Below are 20,302 nucleotides of genomic sequence, written 5' to 3' on the forward strand. Positions count from 1 at the left end.
TTTACTGTAGATCAGGCCTAGGAAAGTTTAATCCTCCTGTATCCAAATATATGGGGCACTGTGAGATAGGGCTTTGCTTTCAAGAGTTCTAGGCCTGTCTTTTTGATACTCAAATATTATACACGTTGGTGTTTTTATTATGAGTTGCATGTGTTTATTGAAGAGGTGTTGTTATGACTGAGTGGGACCTTGCTAAATGAGATAATTCTCTGTCTTTTTGTGTTTGTTTTATGCAGGAAGTAAAAGCGAATAGCAGTTTTCCATCATGGAGCTTGTAGGCTCTACTTTAACGGCAACTTACGCCCACCCAAGACCAATACCTACTAACTTCCTACCAGCTATCAGCACCATGGCATCGAGCTATAAGAACCGGTTCCCTCACTACTCTTTGACCCATAGCTTGAGCCTTCCATGGCGACCCAGCACTTATTATAAAGTAGCAGCCATCACTCCTACTTTGGCTCCCTTCTCCAAAAGTTCCCAAGGGTTAACCCAAAGCAAGATGCTTCCCTTTGTTTCCAATAGAACAGCGCTTTTCACCAGGTATACCCCGGATGACTGGTACAGATCCAACCTGACCAATTATAAAGAGTCAGAGACATCCCGGCACAGCGCAGAGAGGCTAAGAGTGGACACATCCCGCATGATCCAGGACAAAGATCAGCAAACAAGGAAAACCCAAACAGACACTACCAAAAATTTGGGAGAACGGGTCAACGATATAGTATTTTGGAAATCAGAGCTCAACCACGAGATAGATGAGATGATTGGGGAGACCAATGCTCTCACAGACATGAAGAAACGATTGGAAAGGGCCTTGGCTGAAACAGAAGGTCCTCTCCAGGTATCAATTTCATTGATAAATGCTGTGATGTGTTATAGCCTATCAGTTCCCCATCTGCAGCCATTCAAATATCTAATTAAGTTTCATTTGAGCTCGTTATGTCTGAATGTCTTTTATTAAGAGGCCCTTAGCCAAGCTGGAGATAAACAAAGCCCTTGCCATCTGATACATTTCCTATCCAATGCCGGTTGAGCAGTTAGGAACAGTATTTACTTAACTAAATATTTTCTCATGTGCTACATGAAAAATCCTAATTAAGGTCACAATTTACAATGTCTTATTGCAAGGCTCAGATCAAGCCAAATTCATGCCTGGAATCATTTCTCTGAGTTCAACTGGTGCTACACCAGGGATGTATGTGCTCCTTTATGTTTTGATCACTTGGATATTTTAGCTTGGTTGTTTATTATCAGTAACACACCAGCATATAGCAAATAGGTACTTTTGTATTGACATGGCTTGCATGTCTTAAAAGATGACCCTTCTCCACATATGACATTTTCTCAACCCAAGGGAAGATATGTGTTCCAAAGGAAAAATTCCCATTCTAAGTGCAAAGATTACTGCCATTACTGAATATTGCAGTGTGATAAACATCTAGCTTTGAACAGCACTAACGTTAAGCAATTGGAACTTTTCCAGAGTTCTCTGGTGTAATTTTATTGATCGTCTTATAGTCGACAGCTATATTTATTTACCAAACAGGTAGCCCAAGAGTGCTTACTTCATCGAGAGAAGAGGATGGGAATCGACCTAGTCCATGATGATGTGGAAAAACAGCTGTTGACAGTAAGTTTTTCATAACAGCCTAACTAGGGAATGGGGCACTTAACTACAAAGACAGCTCCGGGCTGACCAACAGTACCCGGTGTTGTAGCTTTAACATATGACCTAGGTCCTCATAATTTCTCCTTATACATCTCTACCTCGATATAACGCTGTCTTCGGGAGCCAAAAAATCTTACTGCCTTATAGGTGAAACCGCGTTATATCGAACTTGCTTTGATCCACCGGAGCGCTGCTTTACCGTGTTATATCCGAATTCGTGTTATATCGGGTCGTGTTATATCGGGGTAGACGTGTACTTACTAAGGTCCAGATCTTGTCCCCAAGATCCACTCATGGAGGGGACCCTCTCCATGCAGTCATCAGCCTTCCCATATGAAGTAATGGGGTTCAGCTGCCTCTGCAACACCATCCACCCTTTCCTCCAACTCTACGGAGGAGATCCACTCAGGGGCTGGGCCAGAGAGAAGGGGCAGGGCTGGGAAACACATCAGCTCTGTGCAGAGCTCTGTGCAGAGCTGATGTAAGGAACGAGGATTCAGCCTGAGGCCCATTCCTTGATGATGATCCTTCTTTAAGGGGCCTCGCGGGGCCAGCCACTTCCAGAGGGAATCTCTGGTAATGTGGCTGTACTAGCAAGGCAAGGGGCAACTGGTGGCGCAGTGCCAGCTCAGAGGAATGGAGCCTCTATGAGGATAGTCTGACCTCCTGTGGAGTGCTGGGGATCTTCCAGGTTTTGGGGCAGGCATCAAGGCGCATTCCAGCATGAATGACAATAGGACAGCTCCTTTCCTGAAGGTTTTATCATGGGAGAGGCTGATCCAGCAGCAATAACTATCTGTTAAGCAAAGCATAAAACATACTAACTAAGGACCTGGCCTAAAGGCCACTGAAATCAATAAACTCTCATTGACTGCAACTGCAGTAGGCTTTAGATCAGGCTTGCTCTATCCTATCTCGCCTTTTACACACCCCTCTGTCCGTCCATCCATCCTGTTGTACAGTTTCTGAGCACCTTCAGCGCTAACTCTGAGTCACCAGAACATTTTACCAACCATTTTAATACAGATATCTGATGAGGTTGGATGACAAGGCTTCTTTATGTTGGCCCCCACCCACTAATAATATTACTTGTTTTTAGTTAACATACCAAGTCAGTTATACAAGACATTTTCCTTCAGACAACAGAACAGAGACTAAGTACATCTAACTACCAGTGGGATAAGGAGGGTAGTAGCTATTCCACTAAGAATTGCTGTACTTAAGGTTGCAGATTAGTTCTGTGATGGGTTCGGTCACAGAGAACCCCTTAGGACTGTCACCTGATGTGCTGAGATTACCTCTGAGCCCGTTTTCCCTGCCAGCTTGGGACTCAAGAACCCTGCCTTATTAAGCCAGACATGCTAGCCTGCTGCAACACAGACCCAGGTCTGGGCCACGCCCCCAAAGCTGCGGACTTTAACCAAAAACTGCTTAGCAGGTCACCTATCTCCAGCACCCAGACACCCAGTTCCCAATGGGATCCAAACCCCAAATAAATCCATTTTACTCTCTATAAAGCTTATACAGGGTAAACTCATAAATTGTCCACCCTCTATAACACTGATAGAGAGAGAGGCACAGCTGTTTGCTCCCCCAGGTATTAATCACTTACTCAGGGTTTATCAATAAACAAAAGTGATTTTATTAAGTATAAAAAGTAGGATTTAAGTGGTTCCAAGTAATAACAGATAGAACAAAGTAAGTTACCAAGCAAAATAAAACAAAACATGCAAGTCTAAGCCTAATACATTAAGAAACTGATTACAGATAATATCTCACCCTCAGAGATAGTCCAATAAGCTTCTTTCACAGACTAGACTCCTTCCTAGTCTGGGCCCAATCCTTTCCCCTGGTACAGTCCTTGTTAGTTCCAGCAGGCATCTTAGGTGAAAAGCAGGGGCTTTCTCATGACTGGGATCCCCCTTGTCCTGCTCTACCCCCTTTTTATAGCTTTGGCACAAGGTGGGAATCCTTTGTCTCTCTGGGTCCCCACTCCTCCTTCTAAATGGAAAAGCACCAGGTTTAAGATGGATTCCAGTATCACGTAACATGGTCACATGTCACTGTAAGACCTCATTTTTCATTACATACACAGGCAGGCTTGCAGGTAAACAGAGCCATTTACAGTCAATTGTCCTAGTCAATGGGAGCCATCAAGATTCTAAACCATCATTAATGGCCCAAGGATTTACAATAGGACCTCAAAGTTATACTTCATATTCCTAATTTCAGATACAAGAATGATACCTTTATACAAATAGGATGAACACACTCAGTAGATTATAAGCTTTGTAATGATACCTTACAAGAGACCTTTTGCATAAAGCATATTCCAGTTACATCATATTTACACTCATAAGCATATTTCCATAAAAAAAATTATGGAGTGCAACATCACAAGTTCCTGTTGTAACCCACTTACTCCAGTACTCGAAGATTTTCATCTTTGGGGTTGAAATCTTCCAGGGCTGGTCTCTACCTGCAAGTGGAACTTCTTTAGAAAGCTTGTGCATTTGTCCCCCACTGTCCATTACATAAAGAAGCTCACAAGAGGCCAGGACCCAGCATGAAGAGAAGGTCTGTCTGACACAGGAAAAGTGGGTAATTGGCTTCTGGAGAGACATATGAGGTAGCTGCACCATGGCATACTTGTAGGAGGTCCAACGTAGTGTAGTTATAGTCATGTCAGTCCTAAGATATTAGAGAGAGACAAGGTGGGTGAGGTAGTATCTTTTATTGGACCAACTTCTGTTGTCTCTCTCACCAACAGAAGTTATATAAGATATTACCTCAGCCCCCTTGTCTCTCTATAGAGAAGTCCTGTTATCGGCAGGATTTTCAGAGCTTAGAGTTGGCCAAACTTTACTCCCATTGAAGTCAATTGGAGGTTTGCTATTGTCTTCATTTAGGCCAGTGCTGAATTCTGTGGAAAATTCCAACCTAAGGGTGAACTCTTGTCCCCATTGAAATCAGTGGGAGTTTTGCCGTTGGCTTCAATGGGGACAGGATTTCACCCTAAAGTTCCAATTCAACTGCCATTATTAACATAAGTGGAAAAACTCCCATTGACATCAGTGTAAGCTGGACCAGCCTAGTGACTGAGAGTCCATTTTCATAGTGTTTCCAGCTCCTGCCAATCCACACAGAGCACAAACCCCAGGTATGTTTTTGTAGACCATGCAATATTGGCCAAACCACTTGGTCGCTTGTTCCTCGGTGAATGTCACCTTATATAGGCAAATAGCACACAGCCATACTGTTTCTGGGGAACGCTTTCATCATAAGGAAACAACACATTCCTAACAGAGAAAGTCACACTGAAAATTTAACCACTGAATAGCTGTGTCCCCTTATTATAGTGCATCAGAATTGGGAAGTAGCTCTTTAAATAGTTTGTGAGTCCTCTAGCGGTGCTCTCTGTGTTTCGTGTTTCAGAAGCCATCAGCACCCTGCCAGAGCAGCAGTGTATGTGTACAGCAAGGCTTTGTATGTTGATGGATGTTTATTAAACATGGTTATGTGCACCCCACTGTGCCTGTGTGGTTCCTTTATATTATATTTGTGGTGTAAAAATTTAAACAACACTACGATTGCAATGAAGGTAGAATCCTAATCCAAAAGTTCAGTGAAATAGGGAGTGATTGCAGAGGCCTCATGAAACTGAAACTGCAGCCCCAGGTACTGCGAGTGAACTGCTCATTGAGAGAATTTTTTTCCTCATGAGTCAGGTCCCCAAAAGTCATGAGCTTGTATTAAAAAAAAAAAAAAAAAAAAAAAAAAAAAATCGAGGTTCAGTTCTTTTTATTATCTTCTGAGTTTTGAGGCTTGCGGAGCAGTTGGCTCATGTTTTCCAGCTTTCCTCCACTACCATGAGGAGTTTTTCAGAACTTGAAAAACTATAAAATTTTAGATTCAAACCTAATCACCTGCCTCTAGGAGCTGGGGCTTTCAGAAACATAGCAAATATTGCGAACCTCCTGCAAAATCACAAGAGTTGGCAACACAGGCCCTTCTTCTCCTTTCATTGAGTTAAAGGCAATAGCATAAGTTAGAAAGAATTTCTATTGTTTGTATTGCAGTAGCACCTAGGAGCCCTAGTACAGTACCCCATTGTGCTAGGTGCTGTACAAACACTGAACAACAAGATGGTCCCTGCCCCAAGGGGCTTACAATCGAAGTATAAGCCAAGTGAGACAGATTGGGGAGTTCAATGAAACAAGGAGATTTCTATCAATCAAAATTTAAAAAATCCAGCCGTGTTCTATGGATCCAGAATAAAAGGGTTACTCCTGACAGAATTCTGCGCTCCCAATTCATATGGCCCGCATATTACTGTTCTAAACAGCCTCAGAGACGCAAATCACTGCCAGGGGGAGAGGGGCTGGGGGTGCGTGCCTGCGGGGGAGACGTTGATCACCGTCAGGGGGCGGGGCTGGCCAACAAGCGAGAGCGACTCTTTCCTCTCACTTGCTACTGAGGCTCGTGGAGGGGGGGTAGGTCTTTTTTTATGCACAAAGAAGGCTCTGTCCCCAAGGCAGAAATGTAGCAGTCTTCCTACTAGTTAATTGATCTCATTCTCTGAGGCAGAAATGTAGCAGCCTGCCTGCCTAGTAACATGTCTATATCTTCTTGAGAATTGAAAAAAAAACTTAATTAAATATTAGTACCATGTTACTGAAAGTTTTGTTTTTAAATTAAAGAAAATAGCTTTTGTAAAAAAACAATAACACATTTTGTTAATGTTGCTGTTGATGGTTAACTGATCTCATTCCCTGAGGCAGAAATATAGCAGCCTGCCTGCATAATCACATTGTTAATGTTCCTATGGTTAGTTAACTGTTCCCATTCTCTGTCAATTCCATCAGGAGCATAAAACCTGTAAAAGTTTTAAGGCCCCTACATTGCCAGAGTGATGTAAAGCCTTATAAATGACAGTACGGAAATCAGCTAGGAAGATCTATCTGCTCTCACTTTTTTCCTGTGCCAAAGTGGCACAATGGGGTTCGATTACAGCTCAGGATTTATTTTACTTGCCCATTTTAAAAAAAAGACGTTGAGGGCAAATAAAACATTTTCTAAGCAGTCAATAAAATGTCAGGACAATCAGAACCAAGCACTTCCCAAAGTATCTAGCCCGGTCCAGGACAATGATTAGCAAAACAGTGTGACTTTCATGTGTGAACGTCTGAGCAATTTAAAATGACATTCTACTATTTTTTTTCTGCTTGGTGTTCTGTAATGTAATTTAAATGAAAATCCAGGATTATAACTGGAATGCAGGGTATTAGTTACCAAGTGTTTGTAACTTAACTTTCATCTGTTTAGGAAATGCTGAATAGTTATTGTGACTTTTTTCTGTGTTGTAGTTTAAATAACTTACCAAAACAATTGAAACTGGTGTGACTATATTGCATTATTCTGAGAAATAAAATTTACAGAATTTTTAATATTTTGGTGCGGAATCCCCCCAGGAGTAATATGTGATTTATCTCTGGACAATAGGCAGGGGTGAAAATGACTTAAAGGACTTCCTGGTACGCCGGAGTTCTGAGCAGGGTGCGTGGCCTCAACTGGAAGAGGCATGGCCTTGACCGGGGCCTTTAAATACCTGGGCCCTTTAAATCACCCCCGGAGCTACCACCTGCAGAGGCGTCTGGGAGCCCTGGGGCTCAGGGGTAATTTAAAGGGCCCGGGGCTCCGGCCGCCGCTACCGCAGCAGAGCCCCTGGCCCTTTAAATCATTGCCGGAGCCCTGCCGCCACTACCCCAGGGCTCCGGCGGTGATTTAAAGGGCATGGGGCTCTGCTGCGGTAGCCGGGCTTGGGTGGCGATTTAAAGGGCCCGGGGCTCCGGCCGCTGCGGGGAGTCCTGGGACCTTTAAATCACCACCGGAGCCCTGCCGCCGCTACCCCAGGGCTCCGGCAGCGGAGCTCGGGCGGCGCTTTAAAGGGCCCATGGCTCCGGCCACTGCAGGGAGCCCTGGGCCCTTTAAATTGCCAGCCTGGGGAAGCTGGTCCGGTCCGGCATGGTGTACTGGCTCTTGCCGGTACGCTGTAACGGCTTACTTTCACCTCTGACAATAGGAGGAGAAGGCATTCTGGGAGCTAATAAGCCAGATTCTCATTTGGTGTATGTGGAGGTAGCTCAATTGCTTGACATGGGAGCAAACTAGATTTACACCAGCTAAGAATCTATCTCTATACTTGGGACTCCACATTGATGTCCGCATGGGAAAAATGTTTTGCAATCCAGTTTTCAGGCAGTGAAAGCTAATGCTAATGCCATAACTCTTGTACTACTGGCTGTGTGACTTCAAAGAAAATATCTTCCTGATTTCTGACTATGAATAGCTATGTATCATTGTGGCATGTTCAGCTGGAAACATGGGAGCATGCTTCTTCTGTCATCGTAGAATTAGCTATCCCTGCCATACGGCAGGGAGGTACATAATAAATGCCATGCACCCAAGTACAATGATGAAAATTAGATCAGTTGCCAAAGATAGCAAGTAGGGTACAGTGGTTGGAAATCCATGGGACTAATGTGAAATTCGAACCTCAGTGTGTAGAGGGTAATCAGGTGAACGGTCAGCCTGAGTGAACTCATGTAGATTAAAAGGGGAAGCATTGGGAGACATTCTGTCTAGGCCTTGCCTTCATCAGGGTATGCTCAGGACTAGCTGGCAGGATGCTGAACGTAACTTGTCAACACTGACCACAAAGCCGTGCTCAGCATCATGTTAGCTAGTTTGACTCCTCACAGTCATGTTTTAACACAACTGTAACAAAGACAAGCTCACTGGGAGACTGATGCTGGTCAGAGCTCCTCAGTTATGCTGGTGGGGGTAACTGCAACACCCCATGAGGAGTGCAACATATTGGCCTGTATACAGTGGGGGATGGAGCCATGGTTCCATCTACTCCCTTCCCCTCTTTGCACTTATCTACCCCCTTTTCAGTGAATTGTCCCCTGACTGGGGACAACTTAGTAGTAGCCCTTATGCAGGCCCCACAAATATGTGTGTGTGGGGGCACCTTATTCCTTCCCCCACCTTACCTGTCGCATATGGACTAGCCACAATCCACATACATAAGGAACATCTGCAAAGTCCTTTAAGATCCTCAGCTGGAAGGCGCTATATCCATGCAGAGTGTGTGTTTCATTGTGTGTGAACAAAAACATTTCATGTAGGGCTCGACTGTGAAACAACAACCTGACCTCGATCAGGGGCAGTGCATAGCTCGGGGTTTAGGCACGCAGCAGTAACCCTGTGCTGTGTGCCTGCTACTCCTTATACCCCAAGTGAGCATGCAGGAAGTGTGGAAGGAGTAAGCTTGCTCCAGCGTGGCAGGAATTCGTTACTGGGCCCAAGCAGTGACTGCCTAAATTCACACCGCACGTCAGTGGCAGAGCCAAAAATAGGACTCAAGTTACTTCCTCATCACTGTGCACATATTGTGCTGGCTCAGCTGCACTGCCCAGAGTATGGGAGGGATGAAGCCAAGGCTTTACTTACTCCTTCCACACTTCCTGCATGCTCACTTGGGGTATAAGGAGTAGCAGGCGCACAGCACAGGGTTACTGCTGCGTGCCTAAACCCCGAGTTCAAGGAGGCCACATAGGAGCATGAGGGTGGGTCTCGGAATGAAAGTGACCTGAATTCATAAGCAAGGACATTGATGGAATTTTGATTTTTGTCAATTGACCAGGAAGTTGACGTCATCAAGTCGTGTCAGGAGAGGATGAAACGCCACCTGGATAAGGCGATAGCCCAGCTTGCGTAAGGAAGAGTTTCACCTCAACTTTTCTTAGTAGCATTATATTCTAATTTCTAATGTAAACACCTCAGCAAATCCCCTCCCCCCTCAAAAATACAGCTTAGGGGGAGAAATGTCTCGCACACTTAACAGTTGCTTTGCTTTTGTTTAAATTTGATCTAATTGTTGGACAAGTTGGTGTAGACCCAAAGGATATGATGCAGTGTTGTTTTTTTAATAAGAGTAGCTTCACTTAGAGAGATACTCCACCATGGGTAAGAAATATTTGCTGTGGACCTAGGGCAAGGTTTCCAAAAGAGCTCGTTCACCCAAAGTGCTCAGCTCTCTTGGAAATCTGGCCATTTGTTTTGGGCGTAAATGGAAGCTGCACTCTTTAGACAATCTGGCCTGAAATGCCCTTCTAAAGGGATACATGAAACAGACCAGGAATATTTTGGAGCTACCAGATCATTCCTTCATTTATTACATTCTGTTGCAGGAAGTATCATCATCTAATGACTAAAGAACTTTACTAGGAGTCAAGAGACTTGGTTCTTACTCCTTGCTCTACCATTGAGTTGCTATGTGATCTTATGCCTCATTTTCCTCATCGAAGATAGGGATAGCACTTATCTCGCTCACAGGGGTCTCGTGCAACTTGAATTGATCCATGTTTGTATGGTGCTTAGGGATGCGCAGATGAAAGGTGCTATAAAAGTGGAAGGTGTCATTATATCCCCTTCTCACAGGCATGTTCTTCTTGTTTGGGTCATTCAGAAATAGTAAACTCTTCCCATTTCTTTTGAATTATATTTTTATGCTAAGTAAATACTAGCAATCTTGTGCTTGACGTCAGCTGGGCTTATGGGATAAGTAAAGGTACCTCTGAACCGCTCTTCTGTTTTCCCCCCCACAGTTCTTGGGCTAGCTGGGAATTGAACTGGCCTCTGGTGTTAAGTACTTGTAGGGTTACTCCATGGATTTGTCCATTAGGGTCTGTTACATCAGCTCTGCCCCCTCATCATCTCTCGGACCCGCTAGAGCAGCTTTAAGTCTCCTTTGCCTTGTTGGAGTAGTGCAGAAGAGGACTGCCCAGAGCTGGAGATGTGGCCTGTTATGCTCATTATTATTTACTCTGCAATAATGGTTTTTCTCATGTTACAGATCTGACAGGGCAGCCCAGCACGAGCTGGAGAAAGACCTTAGTGATAAGCAAGCAGCTCACCGGATCGATGACAAGTGTCACCATCTAAGGAACACTTCTGATGGCATCAGTTACTACAGAGGAGTGGAGCGGGTTGATGCTACGTAAGTACATCTTGAGAATTATGTTCAAGCTGTTTGGGACACAGGACTGGATAGAAACTACTGAGATGGTTCTCGCAGGAGAGGTATATAATAAATGCCATGCACCCAAGTACAATGGGTGAAACTACTGAGATGGTTCTCGCAGGAGAGGTCAGCTTTCCCTTTATTATGGGCAGCTACATGCCCTCCCCCAACCCACACAGACCACAGCCATGTGTCATTTTAGCGCACGTTTTAACAATCAGTGGAAACTGTACAGTCTCTTAAGTGTATAATGACTCTGAGTGCACTGTAACCAAAAGATTACAGTGTGGGCAGGATATAAGCCTTCCTGTATGATAAAGAAGGGAGATTGCGGGTTTGAGCACGGGAGAGGTAGAACGGAGGCAGGAGGCGGAAGAAGAAAGGAAGAGTAAAGTTCATGTAAAGCCTAATTTGAGACACTCAGGCTGAGATTTCCAAAGCTGCCTCAGTGATTTAGAAACTCAACTGACTAAAATTAATGAGATTGTGTCCAAATCCCTTGGGCGGCTTTGAAAAAAATCTCAGCCTTAATTTAAAATGACATCATTGGGTTTAACATGCATATATTAGCTATTGGTCTGTGATGCAGTTGTTAAACTTCACATTTATTTTTAATATCTATATAAGTCAGCATTGATCTACTTCCCACTAAATCTGAATTGCAACCTTCACTTAGACAAAGACTGTTGGTTTTGATTGCTTCCTAAAGAAGACCTGGTAATGGGCATAATATAAACAAAATGGGAACGAAGTGAAAGAAAGAGCATTGATCTTGAGATACAGTTCTGCTCTTCATTAGAGCAGTGAATGAATGAGGATATAAATCAGTACGTGGATGGTTGTACCGTAGCTGGCAGAGGGCTAAAGGAGTAAATTAATGTTCACTTGTACATGTGTACTTCGTGGGCTGGAATAGATTTTTTAAATCTTTAAATGTCAATTAATTACCTCCCTACTGGGGCCATAGGAATTTGGTGAGCAGCAGAATAACAACCAAAATGAATGAAGCTCAAAGCTGATCAAATTCACAGAAGGTGGATGAGATGTGCAGCAGGCTGGCATGTCTGAAATGGGGCTTACCTGGGATTTAAGGGTTGCATCGGCCTTGTTCTGGCCCTTTGCAAAGGAATGGATTTCACTCTGAATAAATAGAAATGACTAGGAAGAACTACATGTATTATTTATTCAGTGAGAAGTTGCTATAAATCTTACCGGTTTGAGTGAGTTGATTGTAACTTTTGTCCCCTGGAGCTTGAACATACTCAAACTGTTTAGAAATACACCTCTACCCTGATATAACGCGACCCGATATAACACGAATTTGGATATAACACGGTAAAGCAGTGCTCCGGGGGGGGCGGGGCTGCGCGCTCCGGCGGATCAAAGCAAGTTCAATATAACGCGGTTTCACCTATAACGCGGTAAGATTTTTTGGCTTCCGAGGACAGCGTTATATCGGGGTAGAGGTGTATGTGGTTTTATTAAAATCTTAAACATGATCCAAAAGTCACCATTTAAGACTATGTATGTGGAGCCTGCATAAAATGTCAGAGCTGTCTTCATGAATACGGCAGACTTTATATTTGTCTGAATGATGAAGATCAGCGTTACTGAATGAACTGTATCCGGATAGTCTAATTTTTATGCGGCAGAGTCAGGATCACCGATTCCAGCAAGGATAATTTTAATCCAACTTCCTCCCTAATAGAATATGCAGTTGCCTGTAGTCAGCCTTAGCTACATTATGCTATTGCATGCCTCTGGTTTTGTTTTCCCAGGATCTCTGTGCCAGAGTCCTGGGCCAAGTTTACAGATGATAATATTCTACGCTCCCAGAGCGAACGAGCTGCCTCCTCCAAACTGAGGGATGATATTGAAAACTTGCTGGTTGTGACTGCAAATGAGATGTGGAACCAGTTCAACAGAGTGAACGTCGCGTTCACTAATCGCATCTCTGAGACAGCAGATGCCAAAAATAAGATCCAGACACATCTGGCTAAGGTAATCATAGAACAGTAGGGCTGGAAGGGACTTTAAGAAGTCCTCTAAACCATCCCCTCTGTGTTGAGGGAGAATTAAGTAAACCTACACCATCCCTGACAGGTGTTAGTCTAACCTGTTCTTTTAAAAACTCTTGATGACAGGGATTCCACAACCTCCCTAGTAACCTGTTCCAGTGCTTAACTACCTATATAGTCAGTGCTGTTTTCCTAATATCTAACCTAAATCTGAACTTTCTAGGTTTTCCTCAAGGTTGTTGCTTATAAATCGGAGCCACAGATTAGATTCTTTAACTTCACAATAGAGCTGGTCAAAAAATGGGGGGGGGGGGGAGGGAAATGTAGAATGTATTTATTTGTTGCCATTTTTTTGTTTTTTTTGGTTGAAATACTGCTTATACCAGGTGTGAAAAAGCAGAACGGACCAAAATCTATTCTTGTGTGAAAATCTGTCAATAAGGCTACACAGGTGTAACTGTCAGCAGGAATTGGCCCGTGTTCTCATTCCCTTCTTGAATCACATTCCATGCTTACCCAACATTTTCCACTTGGGAAAGAAGTTAGTTTGAGTTGGGGCAGAAAAATGACGACTAACTTCAGATTTATTTAGCTTTAAGTTTTTGGAATGAAACTCAAAAGAAATCAAATGTGAGGTACTTTTATGATGGATTGAACTGTTAGAGAACCAGCAAATGGACAGAACCTGCCTTTAGCCTATTCAGCCAATCTTTCTATCATAGCCTGCTAAGAAGTGGATTTAAAATCCTTGAGGGAGAGGGGAGGGAGAAACCTACAACATTGTGTGTTGAGCGTCTTCCAGTGCTTTTGCAACCCCTTAAAATTACAAAGATGCGTTGGCCTGTGGAACTAGGCTGAGCATAAGGAAAGAACTTGGTTGCCTGTGCATCCCAGTTCAATACAGTATTGAACACAGTGCATCATAAATTGGAAGCCCCTCGAAGGTACTGTAAAAGTTATAGTACTGATATCCAGAATGGGATGTTTTGTTTTGTTTTTCCTACAAATTTGTGAGAATCCGTTCCTTATACAGACGCTCCCTGGGTTATGCAAACCCAACTTACGGAAATCCGCACTTAAAGTTCCGTAAACTTTTTTGTGTGTGTGTGTGTAATTGTCGGAGATATGTTCCCAACTTACGCAAAATTCGACGTAGGCAAGGCGTTCCCGTAAGTCGGGGAGCGTCTGTACATGGGAGGGGCAATAGTTCTGGCTGGACAATACCAGCTCAAACTACAGCCACATCCCGTGGTAACCGGATTTTTAGTGTCCTGTCACCAGTGTTAACCGGATACTTTCTCTAAAGATAAGCCTTAAAAAAAAGATCCTCACCCTGTTGGCAGGAGTTCTACAGTTTTGTGTACACCTGATCTTGCTCCCATTCTGGCCATTAGCAGGGGAGCCAGTGATGTCAGCGGGATTGGAGAGAGCCCAATATCAATGCCACCTTTGTAAATATTATTCTCACGGCAAGCCATTTCCCTCTCTTTCTCCTTGCTTGTGAATATGGATCAAAATGTAAACCTGTCAGCCAGCTGTAGTGTAAAATACAGAGGTTGTATTGGGTATAATGTTGGCTGCTTGTTGAATTTAGGATCTCCTGCTAAGTGATGGAATTTTGAGGGGGCAAGAGAAAATACACAAATATATTCTCTAAATAGCAATGTTCATTTGTGTATGGGTTGGTTTTGTTTAATCTTAGACGCTACAAGAAATCTTCCAAACAGAGATGACGATAGCAGCCATTCGAAAAGCCATCAGAGACAAAGGGCCGCCATTAAAGGTGGCCCATACCCGCCTGGACGAGCGCACGCGGCGGCCAAACGTGGAGCTGTGCCGGGATTCCACCCAGTTACGGTAAGGCAGGAGTTCAGGTTTACTGCTGTATTTAAGGCAACATGATTCCATGCAGTGGTTGTTACAAGCCACCAGCCATTCCACCGATGTTTCAGTGCTGTCAGAGCTCTGTAGCATTCACAGTTTTGCAAGATGACAAATAGAAGTTAATACAGCTCAATTTTTATGTTCTTACCCGAAACCTGACGTTACTAGTAAAGTCAATTGCAAGTGAGCTAATTTCCTAGGCTTTGTGTGGTGTGGTGCTAACCTCATGCAAACCTTTGCACCTCCAAAGGAGAACATTAATGGTTTCCGTCCTTATAAGAGAGACACTAAAGAAGATTCTTGAGTGGCCATGTTGCTATTTTTAAGATGCAGAGCATCCTTAACTCCCATTGACTTCAGCACTAGCTGAAGGCACTCAGTACTTGACAGGATAGGGCCTTCAATACTCAGTATTTTAAGCGTGGAAGTGTTTTGGCTGTTTCTTTTTCAAAACGAAACCTCCTCTTGCAAAGGAGTCCAGTGCCCAGAAGAGAGCTGGGGAGGGCATCTAGGGTCTTCCTCCTTTTGGAGTCTGCCTCCAAAGGTGCTGCTGGGGCCTGATCTGTCCTTTCAGCAGGAGGTTTGGCTATTATTTCCTCCCTGGCCTGTCTCTTTTCATTGATATTCCAGTTAAAGCTTTTTGGCTTCCACAGCCCAGTTCCTAATAGCAACCTCAGATGAAATGCTGACCCCATTGAAGTCAATGGGAGTTTTGCCATTTCACTTCACTAGGCCCAGAATTTCACCCCCAGTCTTGATTCAGCGGCTTTATCAGATATCTGACACGGGCAGGGCTGCACCCCCCTTGCAGCGGGGGCTCCCCAGACTGCATTGTATTCCATATAACTGTACTCCAGTGAGTGTCTGCTCTGGTCAGTTACCACAGGAGAGCTGAGTCCATCCTGAGTTCTGTGCACAAAAACACCCTTCCTCAGTCCATCTGTGCAAGGATCATGCATAGTCTGGTCCTTCATGTAATAGTGCTGCTTAGACTTAACCAAAGAGCCTCCCTAATGCCTGACAATGTGAGTTAGAGAAATGCTGTTATCTCTATTGTACAAATGTAAAACAGAGTCCCAGAGAAACTAAGTGACTTGCTCAAGCTCACATAGTAAGCCTGTGACAGAGCAGGGAATATGTAAGCAGGGGAATGGTCCTGCTATTGTGGGGAACTTTCCTGGCTTCTGCAGTACCCCGGTGAAATGGGCTAGCGAAAGGATCTGAATCCTCGCTCCCACTTCCTTTACGCAGAGGCCTCCCTGCCCTCGAGGACTCCCCTTCCACTCTCCTGTCTGGCAGAGTCCTTGTAACCTCAACAAGGCTGGGCCCAGGATTCCTAGGGGGCTCAACCCCCAACCTTGCTGTGGTCACCTAGGACAGGGGCTAGGGTGTCCCCACTCTGGGGTGCTCTCTCTGCACTGGACACTTCCCTGACCCACTGATCATTACATACAATTTATTTAATCAGCAATTAATTTTAAAAAAGAATAAGGAAAAATGGGAAAGGTTAAAGGAAAACACATCACCCCGCTCTGTGGCAGGGAACATTACAAACAGTATCTCTGGAATGTCAGGCAGTTCACAGTCCGTTCCTTGTAGGTCCCAGGCCGCCTTCTCAGGCCCTGGCTGTGCTGCAGGGATGCAGTGGGTTGGACACTTGCTCTGCTGGTGGCCACACACCTCCGGGCTTTGGGTGGTGGGACCCTTCTTCCCAGCATCAGTCCCCCGTCAGGTTAAGATCCCTCTCCCAGTCTGGCCTGCAAGGACCCTTGGCTGGGGGTGTCTTTCTGCGCTGGGCCCTTTGCTCAGGATCCCCCCTTGGCTGGCCCCAGTTGCTCACCGCACCCGGCTCCAGACTGCTCCAGCTCCAGCCCCAGCTCCACTGTTCTAGCTCCGGCTCCACTATGCCTCAGCACTGATGCTGCTGCTCTGCCTCCAGCCCCCTGAGCTGCTTCTCTGGCTCTGTGGCTGCAGCTTTGCTCCCAGCACAGGGTCTGCTCTCCCTGGGCACTGTATCTCTGGCTCTGTGGCTGCAGCCCTGCTCCCAGCACAGGGTCTGCTTTTCTGGCCCCTCTGGATCTGGCAGGGCTCTGCTCCCCAGCTCAGCTCAGACCTCTGCTTTCTCCTTAGCTCGGCCCCACTCTGTCTGACCCAGGCAATTCCAGCTCACACGGAGGACGGGGCTCCGGCCCCCGGCCTCCTGACTCCCTGATTAACCTGCCCGCCCTGTCAATCAGGCTGACCTGGAGCATTGGCCTCTCCCCATTGTTCCTGGGGACTGTCAGTCTCAGGGTCCTGATTTCCCATTGACCATTCCCCTTTCTTTTGGCATGGGGAATAAGCCAACCAAAACACCCCCACTCAGTTTTAGTAAGGGGACAAGAGTCCCCTTACAAATAGAATGTGGGTCTCCCGAATCACAGACTAACACCCTAAACGCTAGATCGTCCCAACCCATCACACCACTCACCTAATACATCACAACACAGCCGGTGTGCTGAGATAACTAACAATAGTGCATCTTTGCAGTGAGTCAATGTAAAGATCTGCAAGACAATTGTAAACTCTATTTAGTCATTGTATCTAAAATTATTTCACCTGACTATTCTGTTGGCATCCTGAATGTCTTTATTCATCCATCATTCATATTCTGCTCTTTAATTTTTAAATTCTGCTGTTTTTCACTCTTTACACTGTGTGTGTGTGTGCGTGCGCACACACGCGTGCAAGCAAGGAAAAACCCAGAAAAACAAAATAAGAACAGGAAACCACAGCTTTCCATCACTTTTCTAAACGGCACTGTCTGCTGTGTGAGTTGTTTCCATGTATCACTAGAGTTTGAGAGCAGTTTGTTTGTTTAAAAAACCCCCACTGAAGGCAAAAGGATTTCTGCCATTGTCTTCAGTGGGATCCAGCCTTAAGTCAGAAACGTGCATGTAATACATTCAGAATGTAACCAAGATGCTATTTAACGGCACCAAAAGCCCTGTAAATAATGCCTTGCCAGGAACATGCCAAGTTATGGGACTATTTCCCTCTCAGAATCTACTAACTCTGTTTTTTGTTGTTGTCTTCTAGCCTGGTTAATGAAGTCCATGAAATCGATGACACCATCCAGAACCTTCAGCAGAGGTTGAGGGACGCAGAGGACACCTTGCAGATGTTGGTCCACACCAAATCTAATCTGGAGCATGACCTGGCTGTCAAAGCCAACTCCCTGTTCATTGCTCAGGAGAAGTGCATGGGGATGCGTAAGACCTTCCCCAACACTCTGAGGCTGGTGGGGTACACATAGGCCAATATAGCCCTGAAGCTGCTCCTGCACTGATTAATGAAAGCACATATGGAGGGGGTTTCCTTGGTACTACGGTGTTTTAATAATATGGGGTTATATTTTCATGTATTACAGGATGCACTAATAGGAATTAAATTATCACTTTCTGTGTGAGACTGTGTGTTGGGAGACTCCCCCCACCCCACCCCATTGGTGGCTGTACTTATTCATAGAATGTGCAGAGACTATCTGAAAGGGTGCTGTTTGACACTGAGAGAAATACCACTCCATAGTGGGAATTATTCCTGTCGTCTCAACCTGTAATTTTAGAAATCTAAAATTGCAGAGTCTCTCGCCTTTGTTTCTCGCTAGTGGGGAAAAAAAGCAGAAGTAAAACTAAAAATACTCGGCAATTAGAGTAATTAGGTGTTGATATTGATGATGTATTTTTAGGCATGCAGCAGGATAAACAAAAATTATTGTGACAAGTTTCAGAGGGGTAGCCGTGTTAGTCTGTATCAGTAAAAACAATGAGGAGTCCTTGTGGCACCTTAGAGACTAACAAATTTATCCCACAAAAGCTCATGCCCAAATAAATTTGTTAGTCTCTGAGGTGCCACAAGGACTCCTCGTTGTTTTTACAAATTATTGTGAATCCTAGGAGCCTTCCCAATGTGTACCATTCATCTACTCGAGTAAACAGACTTTATAAAACTATCTTCCCTGTCTAGAATTCTATATAATCCTGCTTACATAGGTGAGATATCCTCAAGCACCTATAATTAGGGTCACTAGGCTTTGCAGCTCTGAAGAGTGCTATCATATGCACAATAGTAGGCACTTTACGAGTGTAGGGTAACATTTTCAAAAGGTCCTAAGTGACTTAGGAGCCAATTTCCATTGACTTTCAATGAGACTTGGGATCCTAAGGATTTTCCCGAGATTTTCAAAGGCATTTATGCATTTAAAGATGCTAAGAGGTGCCTAGTGAGATTTTCAAAAGCACCTAAGAATGTTAGGCACCAAACTCTCATTGAAATCAATTATTTAAATAGGTATTAAGCACTTATGTTCTTTTGACAATCCCAGTAGGCTCCTGTCTACCTCTTCTGAGGCCTAAATACCTTTAAAAATCTAACCCTATGTGCCTAAATCACTTTGAAAATTGTACTGAGGCTCCTAAGTCACTTAGATGCTTTTGAAAATGTTTCCCAAGGTTCCTATCTGAAATAATGACATTATATTTGCTTTTAAGTCACCTGATAATGCATCAAGTTTTCCTTTAAACTGCCAAAAATAAAATAAAATTAAAATAAAAGCATTTCAATTAAAATCAGGAATCAGACAAAAAATATGGTCCAAATTCAGGCACAATGCCCATTGAAATCAACAACCCGGATACACGTCCCATAGTGATGTAAATCTGGAGTGATTCCACGGACATCAACAGTTACACTGGTGTAAGCAAGAGAGGAGTCAGGTGAAATTGAGCAATGGGTGTGTGGGTTGGAGGGCTGGACTTGGCCTTGTGATATTTTATTGAATTTCTTATACTCTATTTTTTAAAGAAAAATGTGAATTTCGTTGGGGCTGATCCTGATCTTACTCCAGCTTTATATTTGGTGCAACTCTTTTCACTCCTGATTTACGCCAGTGTATAAAGAAAATCCACTCACATCTTTAGAACACAATCTTGTTCCCATTGAAGTCTCTGGAAGAATTCTCGTGGACTTTAATGGGATACATCTGGGCCCATTGTTCCAGTTTGCAATTGAGTATCTCACCCTTTTATGCTAGAGAAGAGCAGAAGAATTGGCAGAGTCTGAAATAAGGCACAAAAGGAAATATTCAAATTTTAAACCTCAGAAGATCTTGTAACCTTCCTCCGCTGTCAAGAACAAAACAGTGAAGTGCATAGTTTCATAAAGGTCTTAGCCAGATAAAGGTTTCATCTGCCAGATGCAATGAAATACAAAGACAATAGAGTCTTGCTAACCAGCACACACTAAAACTTGTACAGAAAAGGCAGTACTCTCACGCTTCTCTGCAAAGCTTTAATAGTGAGTGCTGTAGTAAGGTCTCCCAGTACTTATCCTTCAGCATCGTACTTTTACTAAGTGTACTACGGAAGATTTGCTGGTGTACTTTGGAGCTTTATCACACTTGATTAAAATTCAACACATCAAATAAATGAGCAAAACGCATTGGCCTGCTAAACCCAGGGTTGTGAGTTCAATCCTTGAGGGGGCCATTTAGGGATCTGGGGCAAAAATCTGTCTGGGGATTGGTCCTGCTTTGAGCAGGGGGTTGGATTAGATGACCTCCTGAGGTCCCTTCCAACCCTGGTATTCTATGAAAACGCTTTA

The 20,302-nt window shown here is 44.1% G+C and overlaps 1 protein-coding gene across 1 annotated transcript; it reads left to right on the forward strand.

Moving 5' to 3' along the window:
- Window positions 1-265: 265 nt before the first annotated feature.
- Window positions 266-17,957, forward strand: TEKT3 (tektin 3). The gene is made up of 7 exons (XM_065416100.1): window positions 266-844; window positions 1,550-1,633; window positions 9,381-9,451; window positions 10,593-10,736; window positions 12,539-12,761; window positions 14,481-14,635; window positions 17,741-17,957. The coding sequence occupies exons 1-7, from the start codon at window positions 266-268 to the stop codon at window positions 17,955-17,957; spliced, it is 1,473 nt and encodes a 490-aa protein (XP_065272172.1).
- Window positions 17,958-20,302: the final 2,345 nt, after the last annotated feature.

This window comes from Emys orbicularis, chromosome 13 (genome assembly GCF_028017835.1).
Source record: "Emys orbicularis isolate rEmyOrb1 chromosome 13, rEmyOrb1.hap1, whole genome shotgun sequence".
NCBI classification, from domain to species: domain Eukaryota; kingdom Metazoa; phylum Chordata; order Testudines; family Emydidae; genus Emys; species Emys orbicularis.

Coding starts and splice junctions, on each gene's coding strand:
- TEKT3 (XM_065416100.1), top strand. CDS start 266: ATGGAGCTTGTAGGCTCTACTTTAACGGCAACTTACGCCCACCCAAGA. Junction 845..1,549: donor AAACAGAAGGTCCTCTCCAG/GTATCAATTTCA, acceptor TTTACCAAACAG/GTAGCCCAAGAGTGCTTACT. Junction 9,452..10,592: donor AAGGCGATAGCCCAGCTTGC/GTAAGGAAGAGT, acceptor CTCATGTTACAG/ATCTGACAGGGCAGCCCAGC.